Raw genomic sequence first — 26,173 nt, forward strand, 5'->3', positions numbered from 1 at the left:
TGTTTATTGGTCCGTTATTTGAATCAATTATTGACACTTTTTTGGTTTTCTTTTTTCTTTAGGAACTCTTCACACTCGTCCCTTTTGGTAAGTTTTAATTTATGCCGTTGGAGAAGATAAACAAATTTAAGCTTCAAGATAATCCTCCGATTATGTCCGATTGAATCGCATATATGTTAGTGAGCCACGGCCGGAGTAAGAGAATTACCAGAAAGAGGAACAACCCTTCATCCACTATGATTCAAATATTTCCTCCAGCGAATTTCTCCGTTTCTTCGCTACCGTTTGTGCTTCCTTCAAGATTTCTTGAACTTTAAGGAAGCTACTGGTAGCTTAACGTCACTGTTGAGCCTCATAAAACCTTCTGTACGCATCGGTCGTATGCATCATCATCAAATCAGCGACGAAAGGGTTCGTGTTCGCCATGCCCGTATCCTGCGCCTCCATTCGATCGCAATCAGTGTCCCGTGCGTAGAATGTCACGCCACCCTGGGACACGGTACGATATGGTACGACGACCCGGCATCACGGCCGTAGCTCGTGCTCATATTTGCCAAACACCTACCGATCACCAGCGGCGTTGAATAAAATAGCACTGGCTGAGTGCGGAAAGGCAGCTCTATTGCCATTGGCACCGGCTAATGTATTCAAACTCTGATTTGCATGACATTACAAGGTGGTAAAATTCTCATAAACCAACAAATTGCCTATTCATCGACTCTCCTTTCTGGTGCACGCACCCGACACGTTAGCAAGGACAGTGATGTGCAAATGGGTGAGAAATCACCCATTCTGGTTCAGTTTGATCGTATGCGTTTGGAAGATCTTTGTTGTATCGAGAATGTTTTCCTTGTGGCATTAATATTGTTTAGCGTAAGTTCACTCGAGGGTCATCCAAAAAATTATAATTATGTAACGTTTGACGTTTGATTAATAATTTCCAATACGACAACTCTTCGATCAGCACTGTAAACACCCTCTGTACGCTTACGTTATGTATCGTTTCGTTCGCTTTCCATGTCCCAGCCTTTGAATGATGTACATTTGCATAAAGCGTTTATGGCGAAAAGGGGCGAACACAGTTAGACATGCGGCAAACGCTTGGTGCAATGGTTGAGCGAACAAACGTGGGCCCTTCTTTATTGTGAAACCGTTCTGTGCGAACGGTAGCAAAAAAGCATTCCGAAAACATCGTGAAAACAAGTTCATAATTGAATTTTTCTTTTGTTGCCCGCAAACAAAGCGGCATACTTTTCATGCTGTCGTGATTCGGTTTTGGGGAGAGCGATTTCGATTGTATTCCTTCCATTCTAACTACCGCCGACTTGTAAAGAAATGTTTGGTACCCAAAAAAAAAAGTAAAATAAAACTCATGCAAAACAGAAGAAAAATGGATCTTTCTTCACGAAAAAAAAGGGATGTAACAATCGCCGCAACAATTGAACCGATAGGGAGACGGGACGGGGTTTTCTCGCTGCTGCCTCCATTCAAAAGCTCATCTCGACGATTGATGATTGATCGATGATGGATCGAGCCCAACGCTCTCTCGCCCTAGTTTTCTACTGCTGTTGATTGTGCAGTGCGAATCGAAAATGTCGGTAGTTAAGTGACAAATCGGTTCTCTCTGGATGGTTATAACGTACTTATCGATTGAAAACATCGTTCGTCTACCGTTTGAGTCGTTCTTATAAGCCGCGGTGTAAGCCTACGGCTTTGTAGAGCATTCGGTAGACGGGGACGGTTCTGTCAGTAATTGAATTCGCATAAATTATGTCCCAAATATACACGCACCGATTTCCCGTTGGGTGCGATGCGTTGGGAGAAAAAGATAACAAGTGCGTGCGTGCGTGAAGGAACCTGGTAGCGCGCCGGAAACAAACTGCACGGTGCGCGATAATCCATCCACCAGACGCAAAGCACGAGCGTAACATGAATGATGAACAGTGTGAAGCGAGTGTATTTTGTTTTTATCATCAAACGGATGAAACAGACTGGTGATAAATTCAATTAGTATCGGTTGCGGCGTGAACACAGCGCTCGGTAGCGCTGATCGTCAAACGTGATCATTATTATTGGATCGCTGGGCTGGCTGGAAGCTGTAACACATTCGTGGAAGGATGGCAATGAGGAAGTAATTGAGATAAACGGCTTATGATGTTTGCCGATCGGGGGCCATCGATGATGGATTGATGAATTATGATGATCGAAAATGTCGGTCCGTACGATGCGTTTCCATGCGGCAGGATGCTTTGCCCTCCTTTTTGTTGACGATTTTAGTGAAAATCCATCAAATTTATTATTAAACGCTTGTGCTTTTGAGTTATTGTTATTCCCTTCGAGAAAAGGATGCAAACGATTTAATTTTAGAGTGAAAATTTATTCTACACTCGTGTCGTTGCTTCATAAAACAAACCCACGGCCGGCAGCGCTTGATTGTCGGTAAGCTTACATACTAAATCAATGCAGCAAACGAGAATAACTCAATATACAGCAGATTTGCTACAAACCATGCCTCATCTGTTGTTATACCTTACCTCATTGTTTTCGACACTGATGCTTCGTATCCGAGCACATTCGAGCGTTCCATTATAAACAAACATCAGTAAATGTAAACTTCGCACCAGTGCCACTGCCGTCTGCCGACTGCAAAACTCACACAACCCGCCTGACATACGAACGAATACCGGCTAGGGTGTGGAAAAAGCTACAAAATCATTGCACTTTTTGTTGTTGTAGTGCGCTTTGTTTTGTTTTTCCAAACTCCTCCGGAACTCGGTAGAATCTGCCAATAATCGCTGGCCAATGAAAACATTAGTCAAACCGATCGCTCTATATAGTGGTGGACGGTCAGCAATGGGTTTCGCGGATTTCGCCTGTAAGCTGTCACTTGGTAGTGTGTAGCCAACCCTCGCTGTGCAGTTTGCTCGCTCGAAGGGTGCAATAAAATCGATAAATAAACAGAGCACAACAGAGTAGCGCCGAGTTATGGTCGGGATGCCTGAGGTAACTTCGGTGGAGTGAAGTGTGATTTTGTGTGTCAGATTATTTATTTAATTCTGTGTCCGATGCTTGCGTTTGGTGGCGATTGCACCGGCTGTCGCATTGCTTTCGGGATGTGCGTGGGGAAGCGGTTTGAAGTGGGTGGAATTTAAAAAAAAAAGGTAAGACAAGATTTGTGGTGAAATTGCTTACCACTCGGTGCAATGTGTTTGCGGTGGTGGGTGATGAAAGTTTGATAAAACAACTACGTAACCGCGTATCACGTGGTAGCAAAAAACGAGGGCAAAAAAGGCAAAAAAGGGAAAGGAAGAGCCAGGAAGGGTTAAAAGGATATGTGTCCGTCGACAGCCCGTGGGATATGTTTGGTCTGTGCTGAGTGTACAGAAGAATCAACTTCTAATTTTAGCAACTAAACGCAGGAAGTTGGTGAAGAAAGTTAGGTTTGAAATGAGTGAAATTAGATTTTTGTAACTCATGTTAGAGATCTCTCATTACGACGCATGTTATTTGATTGTAAAGGAATGACATTCAAGACATTTTTTGTATTGGCCTTGAGTCTTACTTACTTACTTATCAGGCGCTACAACCGCTTTGCGGTCTTGGCCTGCCGCAGCAGAATCCGGAACCGCTCACGGTCCCGCACCGTCGTCCGCCAATCCGTTATCCCGGTCTTGATGGTGGATGATTCCACGCCATCCTCCTACCTCAATCTGGGTCTGGGTATCTGTGTAACCTCAATCACGCCTCCTATGTCCGTGTGGACGGCCTAAAAGGACTTTCTGAGCTGGATCGTCCGGTGCCATGCGTATAACATGGCCAGCACATCGGAGTCTGGCGAGCCTAATTCGCTGCACGACGGTGAGTCCGTCATACAGTTCGTACAGCTCGTCGTTGTAACGGCTTCTCCATTGTCCTTCCACATATACGGGGCCAACGATCCTTCTGAGCATCTTCCTCTCGAACGCGACTAAGAAGGCTTCGTCTGTTTTGGACAGGATCCATGTCTCAGAAGCGTATGTAAGTACTGAGACTATAAAGGTACGACGCAGTCCCAGCTTCGACCGTCGCGATAGCTTTTTTGAGGTGAGATGTTTTCTCAGGCTGTAGAATAACCGGCTGGTCACCAGCATCCTAGCGTGCAATTCCGTCTCTTAGCTGTTTTCGGAGTTCGGAGGAGGAGTTCGGACTTTTGACTCGAGACAGGTGAAGTTTTGGATGACTTCAAATCTTCGGTCACCTATCCGTACATTACCCCCACGTAGTTCCGGATTTCTTAGTAGAGCCGTTGATAGTGCCACCGTCAATTTGGTCTTTGCCTCGTTAATGTGCAACCCGAGGATTTCTGCCTCCTGCACGATCCTTTGGTAGGCCTCTGCTACCTGGGAGTGCCGCAGACCAATGATGTCTAGATCTTCAGCGTAAGCCAGACTTATAGAAGATGGTTCCCGAAGTCTCCACCTCCGAGTCAAGGATGGCCCTCTCAAGCGCCAAGTTGAATAGGAGACAGGCGAACCCATCTCCCTGACGCAGGCCTTTGGTCGTAGCAAAGGATCCTGAGAGTTTTCCATCCACCTTCACCTGGCATGTGACGTTGGTCATGGTCATTCTAACAAGCCTGATCAGTTTGGCCGTGATTCCACAAGAGCTCGTAGGCCTCGTAAAATTTTACCCTGACTATGCTATCACATGCTGCCTTGAAATATATGAAGAGTTCGTTAGTGTTCAACTGCAGTTCAGCTAGCTTCTCCATATTTGCCGCAGAGTGAAGATCTTGAGTCTGTTAAATTAAAAGCTAAATGACTTAATTTCTAAACAAACCGTTGGCTTAATAAATGCCACATCTTTAGGCTGCAGACTTCGATTGTTTATAGAAGTAAGTGAAAAATTAGACAAGATTGCCACCTCGGAGTTCTATTTTTTCTAACTAAGATCTTACATCAGAATTTCTCATAACCGATAGATCAAGCTTTGAAAGTCACTATCTTGATTAAATTCTCAAACTATGCGTTAGGAGCGGTTTTTTTATTATTGTACAAAGGTTTATATTCATTCTTACTTCACTTCCCTACCTTGCCAACCTTGCCAACATCAACAATGTAAGGCATTCGTACAATTCATCCAATTTCTTCAGCTACGCTCCTGAGAGTATAATGGCGTACATGACCAATGGTTCGTTCGCAATGCAAAATCCCTGTCGGTCTCAATCTCATCCAAACCCGGGACAATGTTTCCTTAAAGGAATGCAAAACATGGCACGCGAAGGGTTGTCTCCCTGTGCTCCAGTTCGTGCGCAAAACAGAAGGTACAACAGCACAACCTACCGTACCGTATCACACGCAACGATCAACGACTCAGTTGAGCTTGCTTTCCCAGCCGAACAAAACGACAGCTGAATGCTTCCTGTTTAGGCATGTCTCCGGCACTCATTGTCTACATGTCGTCCGTGATACGGTATCGATTAAACAGTTGCAGAAAGTTAGTGACGAGTCGAGTCGTTGAGTGTTTAAAGTTCCTCCAATACGAAACTAGCCGGTAACTAGGCCACTTTAAAAACTGCCGACGACGCAATAGAAAGAACGGCGTTGATGCAGGCAAATGGCATGGTGGAGAACTTGGAGAGGCGAAAAAAAAAAGAAAACTAATTATTCGCCGATAAATTGCCTCGCCGAGGGGCAAATTAAGATGCACAGTACACAGTCACCGTCGGTTAATGAAATCAGTTCTCCGGAACGAGCCCGGTGAAATGACTCAACCTCAGCGCACTGCAAAACCGGGTTGTGCCGGCAACCTTCGCGTGTGTTGGCGTTCGCTTTCGTTAGCATGCGGCTAGAATGGCTAGTTTCGCGCTTCCTTTCCCGGTCTTTCCCGGTCGTTTCCTCCCGTTGCACACTGGTGGGGTGGTATGCAAATCGTAACCCTCGGTTGCATGCCAGCAATTTACAATTGCATTTACCGCACCTCGGCACCGAAATTGGAAAGCTCGCCGATGGACGCCAGCGTTGTGTCGAACGGTGGACGATAGATCGTTCGTGCTTGTTTGCGGGGCCGGAGAATTGGATTAGATGTTTGCTGTAACTTTCCATCCTATGACCAAATCGGGTCAACCAACCGACCGAATCGCGTGCTTGTGGTCGGCAGCGGTTAGGTCAATTCCACCTAATATGTTAACCGGAGGGATTACGTAATGGTCGTTGCTTGGCGAGGAAGATTTCGAAAGGGAGAGGGAGAACTTATAGGCACTCTAATTGTGGATGTATTATTTTGGAACAATATTTCATGTGCCTTAGAGAGACATCGTGTGTGTTCTTCTTCATGGCTTAACGACTTGCTAGGTCACGCCGGCCATCGAATGGTTTACTAGGCTTATTGATACCACATGGTTGGATAGTCAGTCCTCACTAAGCCCCCGCCTGCCCTCCGGACGGCCGAGCGTATGCTAACGTTACGAAGGATAAATGGGACTTAATTTGTGGGCTAGAAGCATTCATTTTCAACGTTTATTACACATCTAATAATGGAATTCCATGTTGATGATGCTAAAATCATACCAAGTAAATAAAAATTTCCTATTGTGCTTCTATTATAGCTGGACGTTATGGGAAACTTGAAAAAAAAATCCTTAAGGACGAACAGATAGAATCGATTTACCCCTTAAAAACATTAAATTTAGCCATGAAATTGGGCGTAGCGAAATTCACCATTGAAATCGCCCATTTCACTTGACCGGGGTAATTAATGCTAATAGCAGCGATTTTTTCATGTTGCTGGTGCGCTCATTTTTGCTCCAAACCATCCGGTTATAGTATAAAAGGTCAGCTGTTTCGTTCAATTCACGGGTAGAAAGCATATTCACGCTAACCGGCACTTGGCAAAAGAGTCTACTGTGGGGAGGCTAAACAACGAAGGTCAGCACGCCATTCCGGTGAATTGGATGGCCACCGGTACAGCGGTGAAGTGCGAAATAATTAACGGAGAATTCTCGGCACGCGGCCACTATCGTTTCCTGTGCCCGGCCCAAAGCATTCGGTTGGTTCGCGTTTACGGCAATCACATAATCGCACAGTTTAGCAGCATGCCCAAGACGGCAGCGGCAGCGATTTGGAGTGAGATGTAATTGTGAAGAAAGCTTGATCCAAAGATCAAGCTTTCTTCACAAGGCGTTCTTCACCTTTTTTAAGGCGTGTGTCCCATTATTTTAAGATGTTAAATTCTGGTACTTACTGCATGTGTAGATGTACTAACAATTAAAAGCTTTTTCAAATAAATCGTCTTTCCTAAGAGATAGATGCTAGCGAGGGCGGAAAGTGTTATTGTTTTAGCTGCACTTGACTTCGTGTTTCTTGGCTTGGTTCTTGAGATCTTGAGTTCCGTAGCTATTTATGACTTTGTGTTTGGGCTTTTAAGCTGTCCATTGCTAGCTGTAGTACTTGGCAATCTGCTAACTGCTCCATAAAGCTATTGCTCGCATGTTAGAGAACTATTTTTACGCTTTTAAGGGCTGCAATAATTACGGTAATCCTCCATGTTCCACACAGTGCAACATAAAACAATTTTCAACACTCTGTTTGATGCTCAAAAAAAAAAAAAAAACTACTCCTAGCAAATCTGTTCAACAGTTACGCTAAGATTACGGTCCTAATATTTGAATACCATTTAAAACCATATCCAATTAGACGGTCCTCTACAAAAAAAACCTTTAAAACTGTTTGTTTAGCTTTCCTTAGCTTTTCATTGAGTCTAAGCGGGTCCAACACTTCTCCTAAAAGAGCACTGATTTTTCGCGGTAACCGTTGCTTCATTATCGTCTCGAGTAGGAGCTGCATGCCGAGCAGACCGATGGCAGATCAGTTCTGAAGTAAAAAGATAAACTGGTCACTGCGATTTTCCTGTTTCGTTTCAGTTAGAATTGGCTCGCTTGACTCTAGCTCGCTGCTATCGACAATCGGCCTCGGTGTGTGCTCTTCGTTTTACGCTCGTAATTAATTTCGCAAGAAAATTCATTACAAGTTATTAACGACTGTCCGAAGACAGTCTGCTAGCAAAGGCTTGCGATTCACTGTCCTACCGTACCGTGTCCTGTAGTACAAAGATTATCGTGAAAATTCTCCTGGGTTAGACGCAATTGCCGACGGTTGTAGACTTCTTCATCTTTCTGCTCCCGATCGGATTATTCTGCCCGGCGGTGGTTGAGACTTTTAATGCTAGTGTCGGTCGGGTTCCTCCCCAAACGGCAAACTCGTTCCTCATTTTCTACGAGTGCGAATATGAGAGGGAACAGAAAACTCACTTAATCCACTGTTGATTATTCCATTAGTGCAGGACGGTAAGATGACCGAGCTGGAGGTAAGTGCTGGAACGCGTGGCAATAGTATTTGGAACCGGTCGGTTGCTAGCATAATTATGTTCGGAGAATTTCATTCACTGATTGCTGTTTGCTTCTAGTGAGAAATTCGTTGAGAGGGCGTGTGAGCGGGCGGTACGGGCTGATGGTTATCTTTAACGAGAAACTTTCTAGGGAATAAATAAACTTTTTAGTAAACGTGCGTCTGATAGAATTTGGTATGGTTTGATAAGCCGATAACTGTCGGTGCGCCAGTGTTAGCTAAAGTTAGTTTAACATGAAAAATATCTTGGTGACTTTCGAATTTTGGAAACGCTTTTATGAGCTTTAAAGTCTTTTTTTCTGTTTTATTTTGACCCTATTGCTTAACTGGTGTGTTTTTCATTTTGTAAAAATTGTACTTTATGTTTAAAAAAAATGTCTCTTGGCAGTATATGATTAAGCAAAATAATACAGCTGATTTATCGATCCGAAAACTTTTACGGCATTCGATGTTTTGTACAATGGACCAGTGTACAGATACCAGTGCAAATTTTTTTCTCCAGTTTGGCAGTTTTGCTGCTAATCTTTGTAGATTGTTGCCAGTTGAAAATTGTTCGTTTCGTGCTTGTCAGCAACACACTGTTTTCTATCCATGATCGTACTTATCTCTCTGGTTTGTCTAGTTGACTGTCCATTCTCATCTGCTACGAACATTGTTGAGCGAGTTAGGTTGGCTGTTGTAGGTTGGCATGTCATGTAGTTAGCTTTTTACAGCGTTTTTCCGTTACATTCGCTTCATCGTCATCTGGGAAATGGTGCGCACTGCCATTGTGGATTGCCTTGCTTTGGAATGGTTGTATATTTTCGCTCCTATTCCAGCAGACCAAACCCTCGCTCGAGGGCGGTAAATTTAATTTCACAGGTACTGGGGTTGTTTGGGAAATGTTACCATACCCTAAAGGATGGTGCGTCCTGCCACCATGCAGGTACCCATTGTAGAGATCGTAGCAAATGTCAGTAATCTAGACCGAAAACCCATTCTATCGTGATACAGAAGCCCACGTGGCTTTTTATTGTTTTGTTCAGAAACACATCCATACACAGTCGGCTGTGTCATGGGTAAATTTCTGATAAACCACATTTTTCTGCATCCCAAACATACTATCCACTCTTAACGAACACGTTAAACATAGGCACACCGGTAGAAAGAAAGTCCCACGGGCAGGTTGCCATGCACCATGCAGTGTAGCCGAACATTTAATGAAATGAAAATTGAAAATGATTGATTTTTCTTCCGTTTTACCTTGAAGCGCTTGTTTGCTAGGCGTTGCCGAGTGTGACATGGTGGAATGATTTTAAAAGAAATGAGGCATTTTTTCCGTTCTATTAGACTCTATCTTACTACAAAGAAAGTACATCAAACAAGCGTTACAAGTTGTATTTAAACTCAATTGTTATGTGAACGTAGGTATCGGGTCTTGTAGCTGGATATAGGATGCGTCAAGATGAAAAGAAGAATAATAATAACCGTATGGGAAGAATATATAGACATCAATCATCGTTTTGGCTAGTTTTATCTGTCACCCCTATATTGGTTTATGAAGAACATCGCTTTAAAATTAGATTGAAAATGTAAGTTCAAGAAAGCGAGCAAGAATTTTTGAAGATTCCTTTGTAATTTAAACTGTATGAAGAAGCATTTGGCGTAATAGAATGAAGTTTAACGCAGTATTTGACGAATTGTGCCCTATGCTTTGTTGACCCAACTTGCAACAGCTGAAAGTTTACTTCAATGGAATATAAATTCAGAATACAAGGAGCAATCAAGCACTTAATAATCGTTTCGTATAGCAAACAACTCTAGCGATTGTTGGATGATGTTATCGTTTCATTTCAACTGCACCTGCCCATAGCCAACAACAGTAAGACACCATTAATCAGCCGCGGCTTGTGAAAGATCGAAAATCTTCCCAAAAGGCTGTCTCGATCGATTCGCTTCGTAAATTACAATTTCGCTCGGAATCGTTTTCCTGAGCGATAAATTACATTTACACCAACATGCCACTTGCAGCTTCGCTTCATTTCGTAACCATTTGCTGTTTTTTTTTTTTTGGTGGATATAGGCTGTGCGGTCGAGGGGATGAAAAGCGTTGGATGGTTGGTGTGGCTTTCCTGTACGGTACGCATTCCCGGGTCCATTTCCGCTGAAAAAACACGGTTTGATGACTTTCAAAACACGAAATAAAACTATAGCCGAAGCGTGTTTGTAAATCCGTGACGAAAAGTTTTCCACCTCGCAAAGACGAACCCGTGTGGATGTTTCTCTGTGTGTGTGTATTTTGTTGTTGTTGTTTTTGTGTGTGCTTATTTCTTTCCCGTTAAACAAATCTCGCTCCAGACGTACCACCGTTCTCATAACAGGTCTAGGTGGCGTTTTTGTTATTGCCAATTTGGTTCATTACTTAACTTTTCCTAAATTACCTGCGGCCGGCGAATAGGGCGAACGATGGATTGCTTTTTGATAATGACTTTTACTTGGTGCCGGTGGTTGGAAAAGTGGGTAAAAAGGCAGTACGCAAAAAAAAGGAACATCTTTAACGAAAGGTTAGTAAAAGGTGCTTTGGTTTTGGTTTCGGAATGGAAGCAACCGTTACAAATTAGCTCATCCCTTCATTTCCGTTAAAAGAATCTGCTCCAGGTGTGTGGCAATCTTTTCTAAAAAGTTGTTGACGTTAAAGATAAAATATATGTTGAATGTTGCTTTTGATATTGGTTTGTAAGTATGCTACAATTGTAAATAAAAGCAGGTCCAAAATTGGATAGATGTACCTCAACTGTAGGCTACTCAACATTTGTACATTCTTAAATGATGTTTATATTGTAGAATGTTATTGTTTATTATTTATTTGAGCTACTCTACTTAACTGAGCTACTGTTTAAATTTCAAGTAAAATCTTTAAAACTTCTTGTGCTTAGGAAAGCTGTTAACAACTAGCACCGAAGCCACTTTGTTTCTACTCTCTTCGATCAACGAAATGTCTAATAGACCGTTCGTCTCTTAAAGTGAATCCCGCCAGAAGCGTGAAATAGCGTCCTGGCTTCGTGTATACCCTTGGTGGGTAAATTTGTGGTGACGATTAATATGTTTACGGTCCATTTGCAGTCCATTAAAGATGTGACCTGTGGTCGGTGTGGCGAATGTTAAGCACCTACCAGCACACGCTGTACCGCTGTTTGTTGGCCGTTTGTTTTGCTGCACAACTGCCACCGTACAGGATGCATTACAAACCGACCAGCGGAGGGTACGGTAGGTACCAATTTGTGTCTAATTAAATTTGCACACCTCAATGCATGCGGATCGCGTTTGCTGAGACCGTGTAGCGGGTGTGGAAAGCATGTACCAGCTGGCTGAAGAAAGATCCTCACAGGAATTGAAAAGATTTATTTGTACCGTCAACGAAAACGCGTACTTGAGTAACTCCAGCTCGGTTACATGGGGGTCGGTACATTTAGTATGTAAATGGTACACGCAAAGGTCATTGCACCAAAACTCGAGCAGCTAGGTATACGCGATGCAACGCGATGCACCATGTGATGCAACCAGTGGAAGTTTTTTTTTCTTCTTACCGAGCATACCAGGTGTGGTGTGGTGGTTTAAATAGGCGGTGAAAGATGGAACGAGTGGACAAAATTATGTGGGTTTGCATCAACAGTAGATTTTTTGTTTCGCTAGCAAGAACATGAACGCAGGAGAAATGTGAAAGGCCACTAGACATGTTTTTCCTTTGGTGTGTATGTTAAATTTAGAGTGCCGCGACGTGTATCCCAATGAAGATACGGATGCACCTCAGAATGTTCGTATTTTCATACGGCTAGACACTAGTTCTTTAGCAGAAAGTGCACCAGGTACGAATGTCTGCGGTCCGGTTTGAGGGGTCCGTACCGTTTGGTGCAGGTGGGAAAGTTGTTATTTATTTACGTGCATTCATTAAATAGGAACAGCTATTTAAAGACAAGTGGCCAACCTGAATAGCTCAAATAAGGAGCAGCACGCGGTTTTAAGATGACTTACGGAATTTTGCATCACACTGAAGAGGATTTGTGGTACAATTTAATTAAAATGTAACGAACAGTTGGCAAGCCGTATTAGGGCAGCTGTTTCTCATAAACGATTCGTACCGGACGTGGTTGATTTCTTGAAGTTCCTGTTTATTTGGAACGGGTTCACCAACACTTTGAGTTGCTGTGGTTATACGTTCGACCTTTGCCGTTGACGGTTATAAAGGGGATGTTTATGTAGAACAGATTTGAGTTTTATGGTCATTTAATGGGGTAAAATGCTATTTTTGCATGCTAAAAGAATAAACTTGGGTTATTTGTGACATAGAATAGCACAATCATTCATTGCAGTAGAATACTAATCGATCACAAATTGCGAGACTAAGAATGCGTTCTGTGTGTCTGGCTTGAGTGAAGAAAAAATATTGGAAGATTACAATAAGAAGCATAATGCAGTTATGAGGTTTTTCTGTCACCCAGACATATCAATCTTCAGTTCGTTCATGACGCGTTGCACCTGCAGTTTACATATAGCATGTGTTTCTTTCGGGTTGGCTGTTGCTTGTTTGCTTCCTAGAACAGAACGACATGGCGCAGAAGAGAATGGCGACAGAGAATATTTTTAGAAAATGCATTAATATATCAATGGCACAGCATCGCCATCGTCGGCGATGGCGATGGGGTGAGTTCGAACCACAAGCCCAGAACCAGAACAAAAATGTTGAGTCTCTGCACTAGCATCAATATTTCGCCGCCACTGTGCTGTCTGATGCTGTCAAATGATATTCCCAGAGGGATTACATCAGGAAAGTGTTTTTTGGGTTTACTACGAACCGCCAGACATGGGCGAGTGGTATAGTGTTGGATGTGTGTTTTTTTTACTAGTTATGATTTTGCTGAAAAATGATCGATTGCCAGTTTACGTCAAACATATGCAAACGAAGACAGATAGAGCAGCTGTTGAGTATCTGATGGTGTAATGTTCTATGTATTACATAAAGCTGATCATACAGACATTGAGAGGTTTGCATTTAAGTTACGTACATTGTTTATACATTTACTGCTTCATGCGATGTAATTTTTATGGATATTTTAGACAGTGTAGAATAGTTAACAGCTGTGTTTTATGTGTTTTGTTCGCATATTTATTAGCACAACATCAGCAGTTTGGTCGACTGCGTTAGGTCACAAAATAGATGGTTGTTGATTTTTGTACGAATTAAAATAAAATCCTCTAAGATCTAATATGATAATAAAGTGTGCGTTGTGACCTTTACGACAGTTAGCTCTCGTTTATAGTTGCAGCATGGTGAAGTCTCTAACAATCTTCGGTCTAAAAAATTATGTGAAAAGTGTTTCTTGTAGGTTTATTTCAAGAAGATTCAATCAGAATGATAATAATAAAATCTTAATCTTCACATTATTCTTGAACTAAATCGAATAAAACTGCTTATTGCAGTCAAGTACTGGGCGCCTCCAGCAATGAATATGGAAAAATTACGTTTGATATTCCGTAAATAATAACTTACCCACACTTATACACATACGTTTGACTTAGTATCTTAAAGGTTAAATGCTAACTGTATGAGTTAAAATAATTATTATACGGGGAAAATGCAATTTAATGCAGCGTAGTTTGCAGTTTTTGATCGCTACCGCCCTATAGTGCACGCTGATTAATGTCACCGTAAATCCGATGACGCTTATTTGGCAAACGAATGTGCCAAGCGCGTTTAGAAGCCTGAAGCAATTGTGGGGTGATGAAAAAATAAACAAATTCGGTTGCTGAAATGCACAGCCGGGGCAAGCATTCATTTGCCGTACGTCAGTGATGAGCATTTGCATTAATCAGATACGTCCTTAGACAACCGCCTAGCTGTTGCCGCTCGTGTGTGAGAGGCAATGTCTTTGAGCTTCTGCTAACGATTGAAGATTGACACGCAAACCGGTACACCCTTCCAAGATGTTACGCATTCTTGGTGTGAGCGTGCAGGGAGAGAAGCAAGGTGTATGCATGCCACCCATTCTCTTCAATGCCTTGGCGACGGATGGAATTTATTTTAATTTATTCATAATCTCTTTTAATTAAATTATGTCAGTTTAATTGGTCGAACCGAAATGTATTTCCTGTTGCTTCTGCACCCTCGGTGAACACTGGACGGCAAAGGAAAGCTGACGATATATTTGTAAACTATTCATGTCCTCATTCATGTTTGCTCTGCACCCCACGGGGGACGTGGGTGAGCTGTCCTGAGGTGAAGCTAACTGCACACGTCTCGTTCGCAGAATTTGGCGCACTTTTGTGCCAAGCGTCATGAAGGGTACACAGTTCCCTTGTCGTTTGTGCGGGCAGCTGCCGGCAGCTCATGTTTACAAGTTAAGACATATTTCACGCTACGATGAGTTTTCCGTAGGAAAGTGAGCATTTTTCATGTCTCACGCCCGAATGGCTGGCTAGCAGTGTTTTCCAACGAAACAGGCTGTTGTGGGGGGAAACACACGGGTGTCCTTTGGCAGGAATGAAAAGCGAAAAATTAATGACCCATCGTTTTGGGGAGGTCGTTGCGCGTAATTAATCAGCGCCAGTCGGCGTCGAACGATGCAGGCTGGCATCAGGCTCCAGACTTGGCCAGCGCACTGGGCTACTAATCGTGGAGAGCGGTGGCGAGCCGTCGATGATGGTAATGGCAATGATAATGATGATGTCATTTCGGTGGGTAAAGGGTGCAAAATATTGATGAGCGTGGAAAGCTAGCCGAAAATTGGCAGTAATTTTAAAGTATCAATCTTCGGGACGAGTCGTTATTGAATTCTGTACGAAGTGTTTCCATTTATTTTGAATTTAGGACGGAATTTGATACAAACGCATTACCTATTGCAGAAGAAAGCGGTAAATGAAATTTAAAATTAAATTACTTCGATTCCGTACCGTTTTTCAAACAAGAATTTATGAATCATCAAGAACAATAAAGATTGAATGAAAGACCAGATTTAAAAAAAATGTCAAGCAAACTATTCTGAAAGGACTTCTCAAAATTTAATCACTTGTCACAAATTATACAAAGCTTTACGGATTACACATTTTAATTAGAATTTTAAATTCTGAGAACAGGTGATTTCATGACCAAGGATCACATTGCTATCAACAGAATTGAAAATGCCTTAAAGCTGATCCTTTCTCCCATTACAAACATGTTATTTATTCCACCCCAGCTACAAGGACGGACATTCCTGTGCATTAATTTCAAAAAACGAGACTCACAAACAGAATGAAAGAAAGTGTTGGGTGGACAACACTCACGTACGCTTCATAATGTGTGAAGCAGCGTCAAAGAATCGTCACAAAAAAAAAAAAACGGTAACTTCACTATCCGGACTGGAAAAGCAAAAGGTATCATGTATACAGCACGGTGGCGGCGGATTGTACGGTTCCGCTTCGAAAAGTGCCTTTGGGAAACCGTAAAAGTTCTACGGATAACTTCAGAGTATCTTTAAGGATGCATGGTGGTGGTGCGCTTACGATGCTATGGCAACTTAGCGTAACTACGTAAATGTGGACGAGAGTGGACATCCATACATTCTTCATACAATGGACGAATTTCACACATCAGCAGGCTTCGTAATGAACTTACCGGGAAAGAACCTTTGAATGGTTGAATGGACGTCAAAAATGCGTCCCGTTCATCTGTTTCCTGGGCGACATGGTCTCGATCGTGTGATATAACCCGGACGCTGGTCAACTTTGTACCATGCTCAAAGCATGTCAAGATGTTGTGAGAACGAGAACCAGCTAAAAAAAAAATAGCTATGGCGCCTTAGATCTGTTCTTTGTTGAAACTAAATGGCCAATCGAGACAGATACTATGATGGTCGATGGGTGATCAATATAATCATCTTTATGGTGTTTTAAGGGTCGATTATGAATAATGGATCTATATCTACAATTCTTTATGAAATTCGCTGTAAGTCATATATAAGTCATAGAAATATAGCAGTATATTGCATACTTTGAAACGATTTTTATCCATTGGAACGTGTGTTGTAAGTAACGATAGTTATTCATTCGCCCATCAATGCTCCATCGATTTTATTCTGAATCGATCCAAACAGACAAAACAACCGAATCGCGCCAATAAATGTTCGTTTGAGTTATTTCCTGTACATCCTATTATCTTTCAACTGTCAGCACAATATTGCAAACAGCATTTAAACGCTGTGAAAGGTGAACGATGCCAGGTAAATGTATATCCAGTTTAGACACTGGACCGGTCGGGCTGACGGATAATCGTACATCAGCAATCCGGAAAGAATAAAGGAAAATCGAACCATTCGCCTCCATAGCCAGGCAGCTTCGACGATGGTCTCGAATGCGTTGGGGCACGATTTTATTTGACCGATATCAAATCATTCTGGTTCAACACGAAACCAACGCCACAACGTCAACCGTATATATATAACTCGGGCAATAAAACTGATACACACGGAGTGGGTCCGGTGTAAGTGGATAATGCGCATTTGGACTCTCTTTCCGACTTCCCGGTTCACCTCTATCCGGTGGGACGTTAGAAAAGCTGATGCCATCGAAGGCAATGAATCAAGGGCAGGCTGGCGGAGGCCAAAGATTGGAAGTAAAAATAGAAAATCAATTGATTTTTCGATGCCGCTGTTCGCCGGAGCCCACCGTACGTCGGTGAAGATAATTGTATTTTCTTTCGTTTCGCTCACAATCCATCTGTTTTGATCAGCCACCGTCGTCGTCGATGTTGTGTTCCGTTCAGCACTGTCTGCAAGATTTCCAAGCCAATCGAGCTACTTGGCCAGGTGTGCGACGGTCGGGTGAAGTCGAACGCACGTTGACTCACAAAACGGAAACTCTCTAACGTTGCGGGCTGAATTTCGGTCGGTTGGTCGATCGGTTGTCAAGCGGAAAAGTCGTCTTAGCCGACATGTCAATTTTGGTTTTGTCGATTACCTTCTTGGCTACGGGGATGAAAGCGTTTCCTTTTCGCCGGTACCGCTGCCCGGAAGATACATACACACACACGCACGTACGTAGAGGACAATCAGACCGGAACGGACTGAGTTGCGAACTTGCCATTTTGTTTAGTACCGGCCTTCAAAAAGGAAATAAATTTTATAGGATAATATAAAGTTGAGTAAAAGTAGCAATCAAATGAAATTTTAAAAAGGATTCAAATACTATCAAATGGGAGAGTAAAAATAAAAGTGTCATTATTTTTGTATTTTACGTTTAAAAGAAAGCAAAAGAGATAAAAGGGAAAAAGGGAAACTATGTAGCATTTTATCAAGCATACTCGTTTCCGTCTCAAGCATCGACGATTGCACTTCAAAGGATGGCAAATGTATGTTCTCGACCAAAGACACCGGACCGGACACAGTTTTGATGGTGGTGCGAACTGAAGAGGTAAATGCATCCGCAAAATCCCAAGTATTTTGTCTCCCGTCCCGTCCATTAAGGGGTCTGTTCTGGTAAGTTCTGCTGATTGTAAATCGTTTCAACATCGCTTCAGTGCCGCCACACTAACGATTCTTTCAAAAAGCAGCAGGGAAAATAAACACACCAGAAGCAGAGTTATCGTATCGATGCAGTTCCGATACGATTTGTGTCTTACTTCTTCGTTTTATTCAATTTGCCGTACCATTTTCTGGTTGCTGGTAAAAAAGGATGGTAGCAATATCAAAGCATCTGTCTGTTTGTGTGTTTTTGCGTGTCTAGTGGTCCCTCGGTTGTGCATTTACTTATCCGCTGGTTCCTTCCCGTTCGGCGACTAGCTGCAAATCTTTCGCAAGGTTTTTGGGGGCGACATGATGTGCAGGAAACGAGGAGGGTATGGAAGAAAGCGCTGGCATAGAATCGACAAAACGAGCGAAAAAATGGTTCCGGGCGGGAACCGATTATCCGGAAGAAATAAACGGAAATGTCTGCCAGGCGTAAAATCGTTTCTTTTCGTCGTCAGAAATAAATGCCAAAAAAAAAAAAAAAAAACAGCCTGCCACATACGATCCATGGGTAAATGAGATAGAATGGGGAAAGAGCACAGGAAAACCCACAGGAAACTTAACGCGTGGAGTAGCGTTTACTCGACAAAGCTGGACAGCCGGCGAACGGCATTCCAATCCAAAACTAACGATCGTTTGGTCGGGCTTTAAATTGATGGCGAAGGAAGCGAAATTAATGCTATTTCAGTAAGCTTCACGTAGTTGACAGTTTTATTTGGAGTTCAATCGAAGCATAAGATTGTCACATAATAGCAACACCGAATGATCGATGGGCCATGAACATAATGAAGAACAGTGTGGCGCTACTTTTGCTGCCGGTGCGTTCAAAGTCATTGAAGAAGTATACGTTTGATGGTACAATAAATGTTTTAAGTGCTCGATGAAGAATGGATATTTTTCCTTCTTTTGCTATTACTAAACAAATTCATAATAGGAATGGCGTGGAAAAGTGTTTTGCCGTTAAGTAAATTTAATCATAATGAAATGATTTCATACCGATCCTAGCTGTATTACCCTGCAGGTTCATCCAACCCACAGTATACCACAGCTGACTGTAGATTAAATCATAAACTTCACGGTGAAACCTCTTCGTGGACAGCCATTTGACCTTGCCGGGAAAATGGTGCAACGGTAAAATGACTCGTTATTTTAGCGAAAAATAATCGTAAAACTTTTCAAGGACCTCGAGAACCTTGGCATTTCGGTGCACGTGAAATGAGTTGACTACATCTTGTCGCTTCACTGCCCGAAGAAGAAAGCGCACCAAAGCTCTTGACCTAGATTTATTTTTTGTTGACGGTTTTTCTCTTCTGTTTTGCACTCCAGAATCGATCGTTACCCGACGGAAGGCACTTGGGTTTCGCGTTGGGTAGAAAACAGAATCCGTGCCAAAAACTTTACGATTTGTGTTATTTTTTACTGTACGCTTCTTAAACAATGTTCGGTGTGTGTTTTAGTGTATGAGGATGTGTAGATACGGGGCACTGAAAGGTAATTCTACGTTAAACAAGAATAAAAATACCTACTAACCCGTAGAATGAGATGTTCGATGTTTGGTGTGTTGAGGAGAAATAACTCAAATCTCGACGCTGTCGACAGGCATATGGCAGGCATGCGATATGATTTTTTTTTTGATAATGTGTTTCACACAACATATATGAAGGCGAACATTTTCGGAGTAAAAACTCGTAGTGCAACCAAACTAATCATGCGCTATTTTCAGCATACAGAATTCAGTTTTAGAGGAAAAAAGTGAGGGAAGGTATAGGAAGTACAACAGAGAACAAGGTGTGAAAAAAATTACCATAACAGCCAGAATTATTGATTGCACGAACATAGCATAGTCCGGAGCTGTAAAATGAATGAGGGCCTTTATATGGGCGAATTATGACATAACGATTGGTTGGGAAAGTATAGCAATAAAATAAATGAACTTTTACGTTTGTAAGTTGGTATTTTTAACATCCTTTCTTTTAGTTCAATCCAGTGTAATTTATTTCATTAGCTTTAGCTTCCATACCATAATTGCGACGGTTTTTAAAATCATTTATATTTTACTTTTGAGAATTTTGAAGAGCATTTCAAATCTGGTAGTATATTTGTGAAGCACTCTGAAGAACAGAAGAAATGTCAAGCCCACGGAGTACTTTTGGGTGTAAAGGAAAACTGCTATGGAAAAAAAGAACAAACAATTGGGTTGTGCTGATAATGAAGTCAATCTACCCCCGGGGCAAAGCACAGTTGATATTCATAGAATTTCTAATTTGCCAAGCATAGCTGAATTTATCAGAAACTTCAAATGTAAATATAATTTAAGAAGAATTAACAATACCTAAAGGCGAAGGACTGCCCAAACGAGAAATACTATTTGAGCTAAGAAGTAAGACTGTCGTAGCATAAACTGGTTTTATTTGCGATTTGTTGGTTATTTATACATTTTCAAAGAAAGGATAAGCCTAGGTTATTGTACTTAACAATTTCAGAGCCAGGGTTTTGTGTAAAGATTTTTTTAAAAGGTGTAAATGGCAATAGTTTATAATTGAACACCTCATCAAACGGCCTCCCTCAATTCAGCTCTCAAATGTATTGAGTTAAGTTACATATTTATAATATACGAAGAAACCAGAACCAATTATGAAATCCTGGCATAATATATTACTACTAACACTATTGCTACAGCTGATAATGGAGCTGATAATGAAGTTGTCAAACTCGAAACAACAAAATTGTTACCTCGTTTATTATTAATAGCTATAAAATTTAAAGAAAAAAATTATGGCGTTGAAATTTGAAGCTTTTTCTTCGCTAGGAGTAGCCCGGTGGTGTGGACGACAGCAGCGCAAATTTTCAGACAGCAGGGCCGGGGTTTAATTGATTAGTTTTGATTATTAGTTTAATTCCCATCCGGACCGTTCCACCGTATTGAGGACTGACTACCCAACTATCGGCAAGTATAGTAACCCCCGGCGAGACTCAGAAGGTCGTTAAGCCAGGAAGAAGATGAAATTCCCATAAATATACTAATACTATTTCGGGACCGGCCCGGTAATAAGGCGACCACAGCGCCGGTCTTCGCATGGCAGGACTGGGATTCAAATCCCATCCGGACCGTCCCCCCGTAGTGAAGACTAACTGACTTCCTTATATTGCAACCACAACCAAATCCAGACAAATAATTTTTATAGTAAAGAGTATCCAACATAACGTCTAAACAATACTAACATTTTTTCCCGGAAAGTAGCAAAACCATTAAAAGCTTACTGCGTTGCCATCATCCAACCTAAACGCTATAAGTGCTGCATGAAATACTTTTTGATCTGATTGGCATAGCAGAATTTTAGCTGATTGACTGTAAGTCTGCTTTTCCATGAAACATCCGCCCGAGATTGGCGAACTCATGTTTCGTTTGTGCGCTTAATGGAAGAAGTGATTGGTTTGTGAAGATTGTCGAGATTCGGAAAATGATTAACAGCTCATTATGCGCTGTTGCGAATGGGTCTTCCAGCAACATTCATAAGCCTCTTGCCCACCGACGTACCTGGACCTGGTAACATCCCCATTATTCCCTTTTTCCGAAGGTAAAGGTAGACTATCCACAGATAATCACGTTATCTACTGTGGGCGATATCATCGCAATACTTAATTTCTTGCTCGTATGTATGTATACACTACTATGTAGATGATCGAGGGTTAGCATGGGAGTGCGAACACCTTTTGGGGGATGGGTGGTGCGTATGGCGCCGCAGGTAATTCGTTTTTAATTGCAAGCTGTTGTACAGCTGTGCGTAATGAAGTACGCGTGCGTGCGTACGTGCGTACCAGAATTGGATCGTGTGTAGGTGGGTGTTGGTTTGAACCACGCCGAGTTACAACGAGGTCAGGTTGCTGATATGGTTCTAGTGATATAATTTGGACTTCAACGATAATCCTTCTCTCATCATCATAGTCAGCATTAACATCATTAATAACATATCCACCCTCTGGCTAGATGACTTCCCTTGAAGCAAATTTCCCAGAACTTGTAGCGTGAATGTGTAGGTGTTTTTTTTACCTTTTGCACGGTATCGTTTAAATGTATCAGAACGGTTTGCCCATCACAACGACCCCATTACGCTCTGGGCGTGGTAATGCACGTGTTCGATCATCATCGAATCATTGACAATCGCATTTTAATGGCAATAGCAATGAACAACTTGAAGCAACTGCACGCGAAAGTACAATTTTCCTGCTGCTGCGTTACGTGGAGCTGATCGAATTGCGTACCGCAAGTAGATAATGCATCCAGGAAACAATCAATCTACCCACAGTTGGTTCGTTAAAAAATGCGCTCGGCAAGATTTCCGCGCTACATTGTTTAGCAGAGAGTGCGTTGTCTATTTTTTCCACTTCTTTTTTCTTTTTTGCCTCTAATGTGCTGGAAAAAAGGCAAAGTTTTGTCTTAGGTTGATGGTAATTGTGCGCAAAACTTTCACTACAGCTCAAATGGCTGCCGAAGATCTTGGAAGTAACGGCACGCTTTGTTGTAGGTTGGATTGCAGTGAAGTTTATGGTTTCTTACGGCAAGGATTAATAGTCTGTATTGTACTGTGAAAGGAGGTATCCGAGGTAGAAATGTACTTAAATGTGGTTTGAGTATCGAGTGGAAGCATAAAACATGGATTGAGGATGCAATCTGTGGGTTTATCGCTTTTATAGAGCTAAGTCAATGCTTTCGTACCCGAGATACTTGACCGAGCCGTCCGTTAAAGGAATTTAAAGCAGCCTTTGCATTAGAAACCCTTGAAGATAAGCAGTTCATTTGGTGTGGAAGGAATTTAAAGTGATAGAACCTAACGAAACAAGTCATGTGCTCTCCATATCTTCCCGAATGAGTGGTAGGAATGCTAGGGGTATTTGTAAAATTTCGAATAAAACTCACCCAAATTTTACTGCCATCGATGCACTGGAACCTCACCGAATGTTCGACATAAAGGCTTGGAATTGCTTCTTCAGTAGGCCTTGCTTTCGAATTGTCACTCATCCGTTTTCCGTTTCGAGTGCTCTTGTGTGTGTACACGCGGATCGACCGGCAACAACGAGCAGCAACGAGAGTAAATTTGATCAAAAATGTCCGCTCCGGAACTAGCGTGGCAAGTGGTCCGGGACATTGGTGTGCACCGGTGTCGGTTCGGTCATGTGGGCGGTGCTATTGACAATTTCACCGAAGCAGCACCAAGGGTTGGTGAAGACGATGAGTCGTTACTGGTGCTGAAGGCAAAAGCACAGCTGAAGTATTCCGAACCCACTGCAGCACTGGCAACGATACGAAAGGCCCGAAAATATCCCGGAAATTTGCTGCACTGCCAGGCATTGTACGAAACTGGAGATCTCGAGGGGCACCTGCTCACATCCGCCAACGGCCGGCGTCGCCAACATCCGGCCTCGGGCCATCGGCAGCAGGACTTTACCGCTGAGGTAGATCTCGGTCTATCCACGTTCGACTGTACATTGGGTGAGCGGGCCGGCGCATCACTGCTCGAGTATAGCCATCGGTTCGAAGAGATTGCAGCGGAACAGCGGGAACTACGACAGCGTTCGGTCGAGCGTCCCCGGTGGAAGGTATTGGCCGAGGCTGGTGAGTGTGATGTGATCAGTGTGCTCGAGACGGTTCGCAAGGTGCCACCGTTGCGAGAGCAAATTCGACGCAAGAAAAACAAGCAAATTCTGGGCCAAATCCATCTCGGCCGGGGATGGGAAGATTGGATGTTTATCGAGGATTTGTTGCCCACGGGACGGTACGGGCCAGTCGTTCGACTACCACAAACGAGGCAAAGCTCCCAAGCGATGGACCAGTTGGTGAACGAATGCTACACGAAAGTATCGGCTCGGGTTCGGATTTCGCAGGCCTGCTATCCGGTGTACAGCTTGCGGCATGGCCGTTTTGGACCACAATCGAACCACCGGCGGGAGATGTACGAAATTGATGAGCTTTGCAAGTTCCGGTACCGGGCATACCGTGCCGTACACAATCAGTTCGATCGTATGTACGAGCTGCGTGACCGGGGCAGGACAAATGAGCTTCTTCGGTATGGTGGTGAGATTCTGAACGATTTCTACAAGACCACCACGGTACGGGTACTACCGGACAAGGGCAAGCTGGTGCGTGAACTGTGCAATTTGATAGGATTGGCCATACTGGATGGGTTGCGTATACCACCGAGCCTGATGGATGAACCACCGGACCGTCGCTTGCTGCTGCTGTTTGCCGTCCCACCGGCAAAGGAAGCGAAAGTGGTTGTTCCCGTGTTTGGAGACATTTCCACCTACCGAGATCCTACCGAACCGGATCACGATTATCTGCGCTATAAGTAGGTTCGCATTCCCGAAAGTTTCTTCCCATTGCGGCAAAAGGTAATTGGTTGGTATGCTTTCGTTTTGCAGGAGCAAGATTGCGGAACTGGAGCGTCGGTACCAGCGTGTGCAGTACCCCATAGAGCACTGTTTAGTGGACTACCAGATGGCACGGGAGCATCTGCTGAATGGTTGGCTGGACGATGTAAAGGTGATGGGTAATCGGATGATCGACGAAGCGATCGGTTGCGGTAGCCACTTGTGGCAGCTCATCGGACTACTCACCGTCGCGAAAGCCCTGTGCGCCCAGCATAATCTGGAGCAGCTGGCCGTTCAGCTGCGGGCAGCGGCCAGACTCGTACAAAGCCGTTTGCCCGACGAACGGATTGCTTTTTTCATCGAAGTATCGCAGAAGCTAAACCAGGATTTGCTAATGAAAAAGCTGGGCCAATCGTTAGTGTTGGAACATTCGCTGCTGGTTTAGTTGGTCTGGTTTTTCCCCCCCCTGTAGTTGCTGCTTTTTCAGTTCGAGTGAACTGGGCGAACTGGGTAGAGTTGTGCATTGAGCAAAAACTTTCGCTCTTTGGTGAAAGCAAAGAGGAGAGACGCAGAACGGGAAGGCGTGTGCAGGGATTAAGGTTTCCTTCACGGTGCTTTTCATGCCCTAACGCCTCGTTGTTTTTCAATGAAAAGCCACTGTTTTGAAAAAGAAACACAACCAGTACACTGTGGATGTGTGTGTGTGTGTGTTTGTGTAAATGAACTGTTTCGAATAGTTTCGGGTATGGCCATTTATCATAGTTAAATTCGACTTTGAGTGTTTTTTACGCCCCATTCCTCGCCAATAATGGTTCGGCTTCTCTGCTGCTGCAAAATTATGAGAATTCCAACAGTATCAGTAAATAAATTTCATGACTTCTGCGTTGTTTTGTTTTACCTTACCTAGTGTACTATCAATTGTAAAGGATTTGTTAATAAGCGTGAACCGAGCTTGAGCAAAACAAAAAAATGGTTATCCGGATTCAGTTCAGCTGTGCCGGTGAAATGGTTTTTGTTGGGTAAAAGTTGTCCCTGTTTTCACTGCTGAACGATACAGTAAAGCGACAGAGACATGCAGTGCAAAACCGGGTATGCACGTTTTGGGAAAAGGTGAGAAAATTAAACAACAGTAACAGGAACTCGGTGATTAGCAGTAGCAGAGCACGGGTGGTAGAGAAATGGGAAACGTACAAAAAATGATTTAAAATTCTGCACAAAACACTGGCAGCAGGAAGTGTAAACCACCCCCGGGGAACTGGGTAAGCCAGGATGTTTTGTTTTTCCTTTTTTTCTCTCCATTTTACCTCGTTTCCGGACACAGGAAAAGCATAAAGCAGTAACATGAGCAAGCGGGAGCGAGATTTTGTACATTCTGAATATGAAAGAAATTCATAACACCACAGGACAATAAGAAAAAAAGAGTATGCTTTATGCGCTAGAAACAATGGACCTTTTTTAAGCTGTTTTGGATCTGAGGTCTCAGCTTCCGGCGCTGGTATATGGGAATAATTCTATTTGAAAGTTTTTTCTCCATACCGTAACTATATTTTATCCGCTTCTATTCTAATCGTTGGTTTTGTTATATCATAACAATCATTGTAATATTAAAAACTCATTAATACATAAATAACTTATACCATTAACGCATTAGTTTTGATTTATGGTATCAGCGGTCAGTAAATGATCATTTAGGTCAGTAAAGGATCATAACCATCATTTAGGAGAAATTGAAAGGTTGCAATGGGCATGTCATTCGTGCTAAAATCAGTGCTCGATTGGTGATTATGCAAATACGATTTGTTGCTACAAAATACCTAAAAGCTCAACCACAACAAGGGACAGGATCATCAATCGGTGCGTGAAAGGATTTATTTTGGCGGAGAAATGTAATGAGGAAAATTT

The 26,173-nt window shown here is 42.8% G+C and overlaps 2 protein-coding genes across 2 annotated transcripts in view; one reads left to right on the plus strand and one right to left on the minus strand.

The window, feature by feature from the left end:
• LOC126558361 (fibroblast growth factor receptor-like 1) overlaps window positions 1-26,173 on the minus strand; it is a 232,258-nt gene that overhangs the window by 53,341 nt on the left and 152,744 nt on the right. The window lies entirely within an intron of this gene.
• On the plus strand, window positions 23,009-24,716 carry LOC126557682 (uncharacterized). The gene is made up of 2 exons (XM_050213540.1): window positions 23,009-24,249; window positions 24,323-24,716. The coding sequence occupies exons 1-2, from the start codon at window positions 23,009-23,011 to the stop codon at window positions 24,714-24,716; spliced, it is 1,635 nt and encodes a 544-aa protein (XP_050069497.1).

Source organism: Anopheles maculipalpis, chromosome 2RL, assembly GCF_943734695.1.
Source record: "Anopheles maculipalpis chromosome 2RL, idAnoMacuDA_375_x, whole genome shotgun sequence".
Classification (NCBI taxonomy): Eukaryota; Metazoa; Arthropoda; class Insecta; order Diptera; family Culicidae; genus Anopheles; species Anopheles maculipalpis.

Coding starts and splice junctions, on each gene's coding strand:
- LOC126557682 (XM_050213540.1), top strand. CDS start 23,009: ATGTCCGCTCCGGAACTAGCGTGGCAAGTGGTCCGGGACATTGGTGTG. Junction 24,250..24,322: donor CACGATTATCTGCGCTATAA/GTAGGTTCGCAT, acceptor TTCGTTTTGCAG/GAGCAAGATTGCGGAACTGG.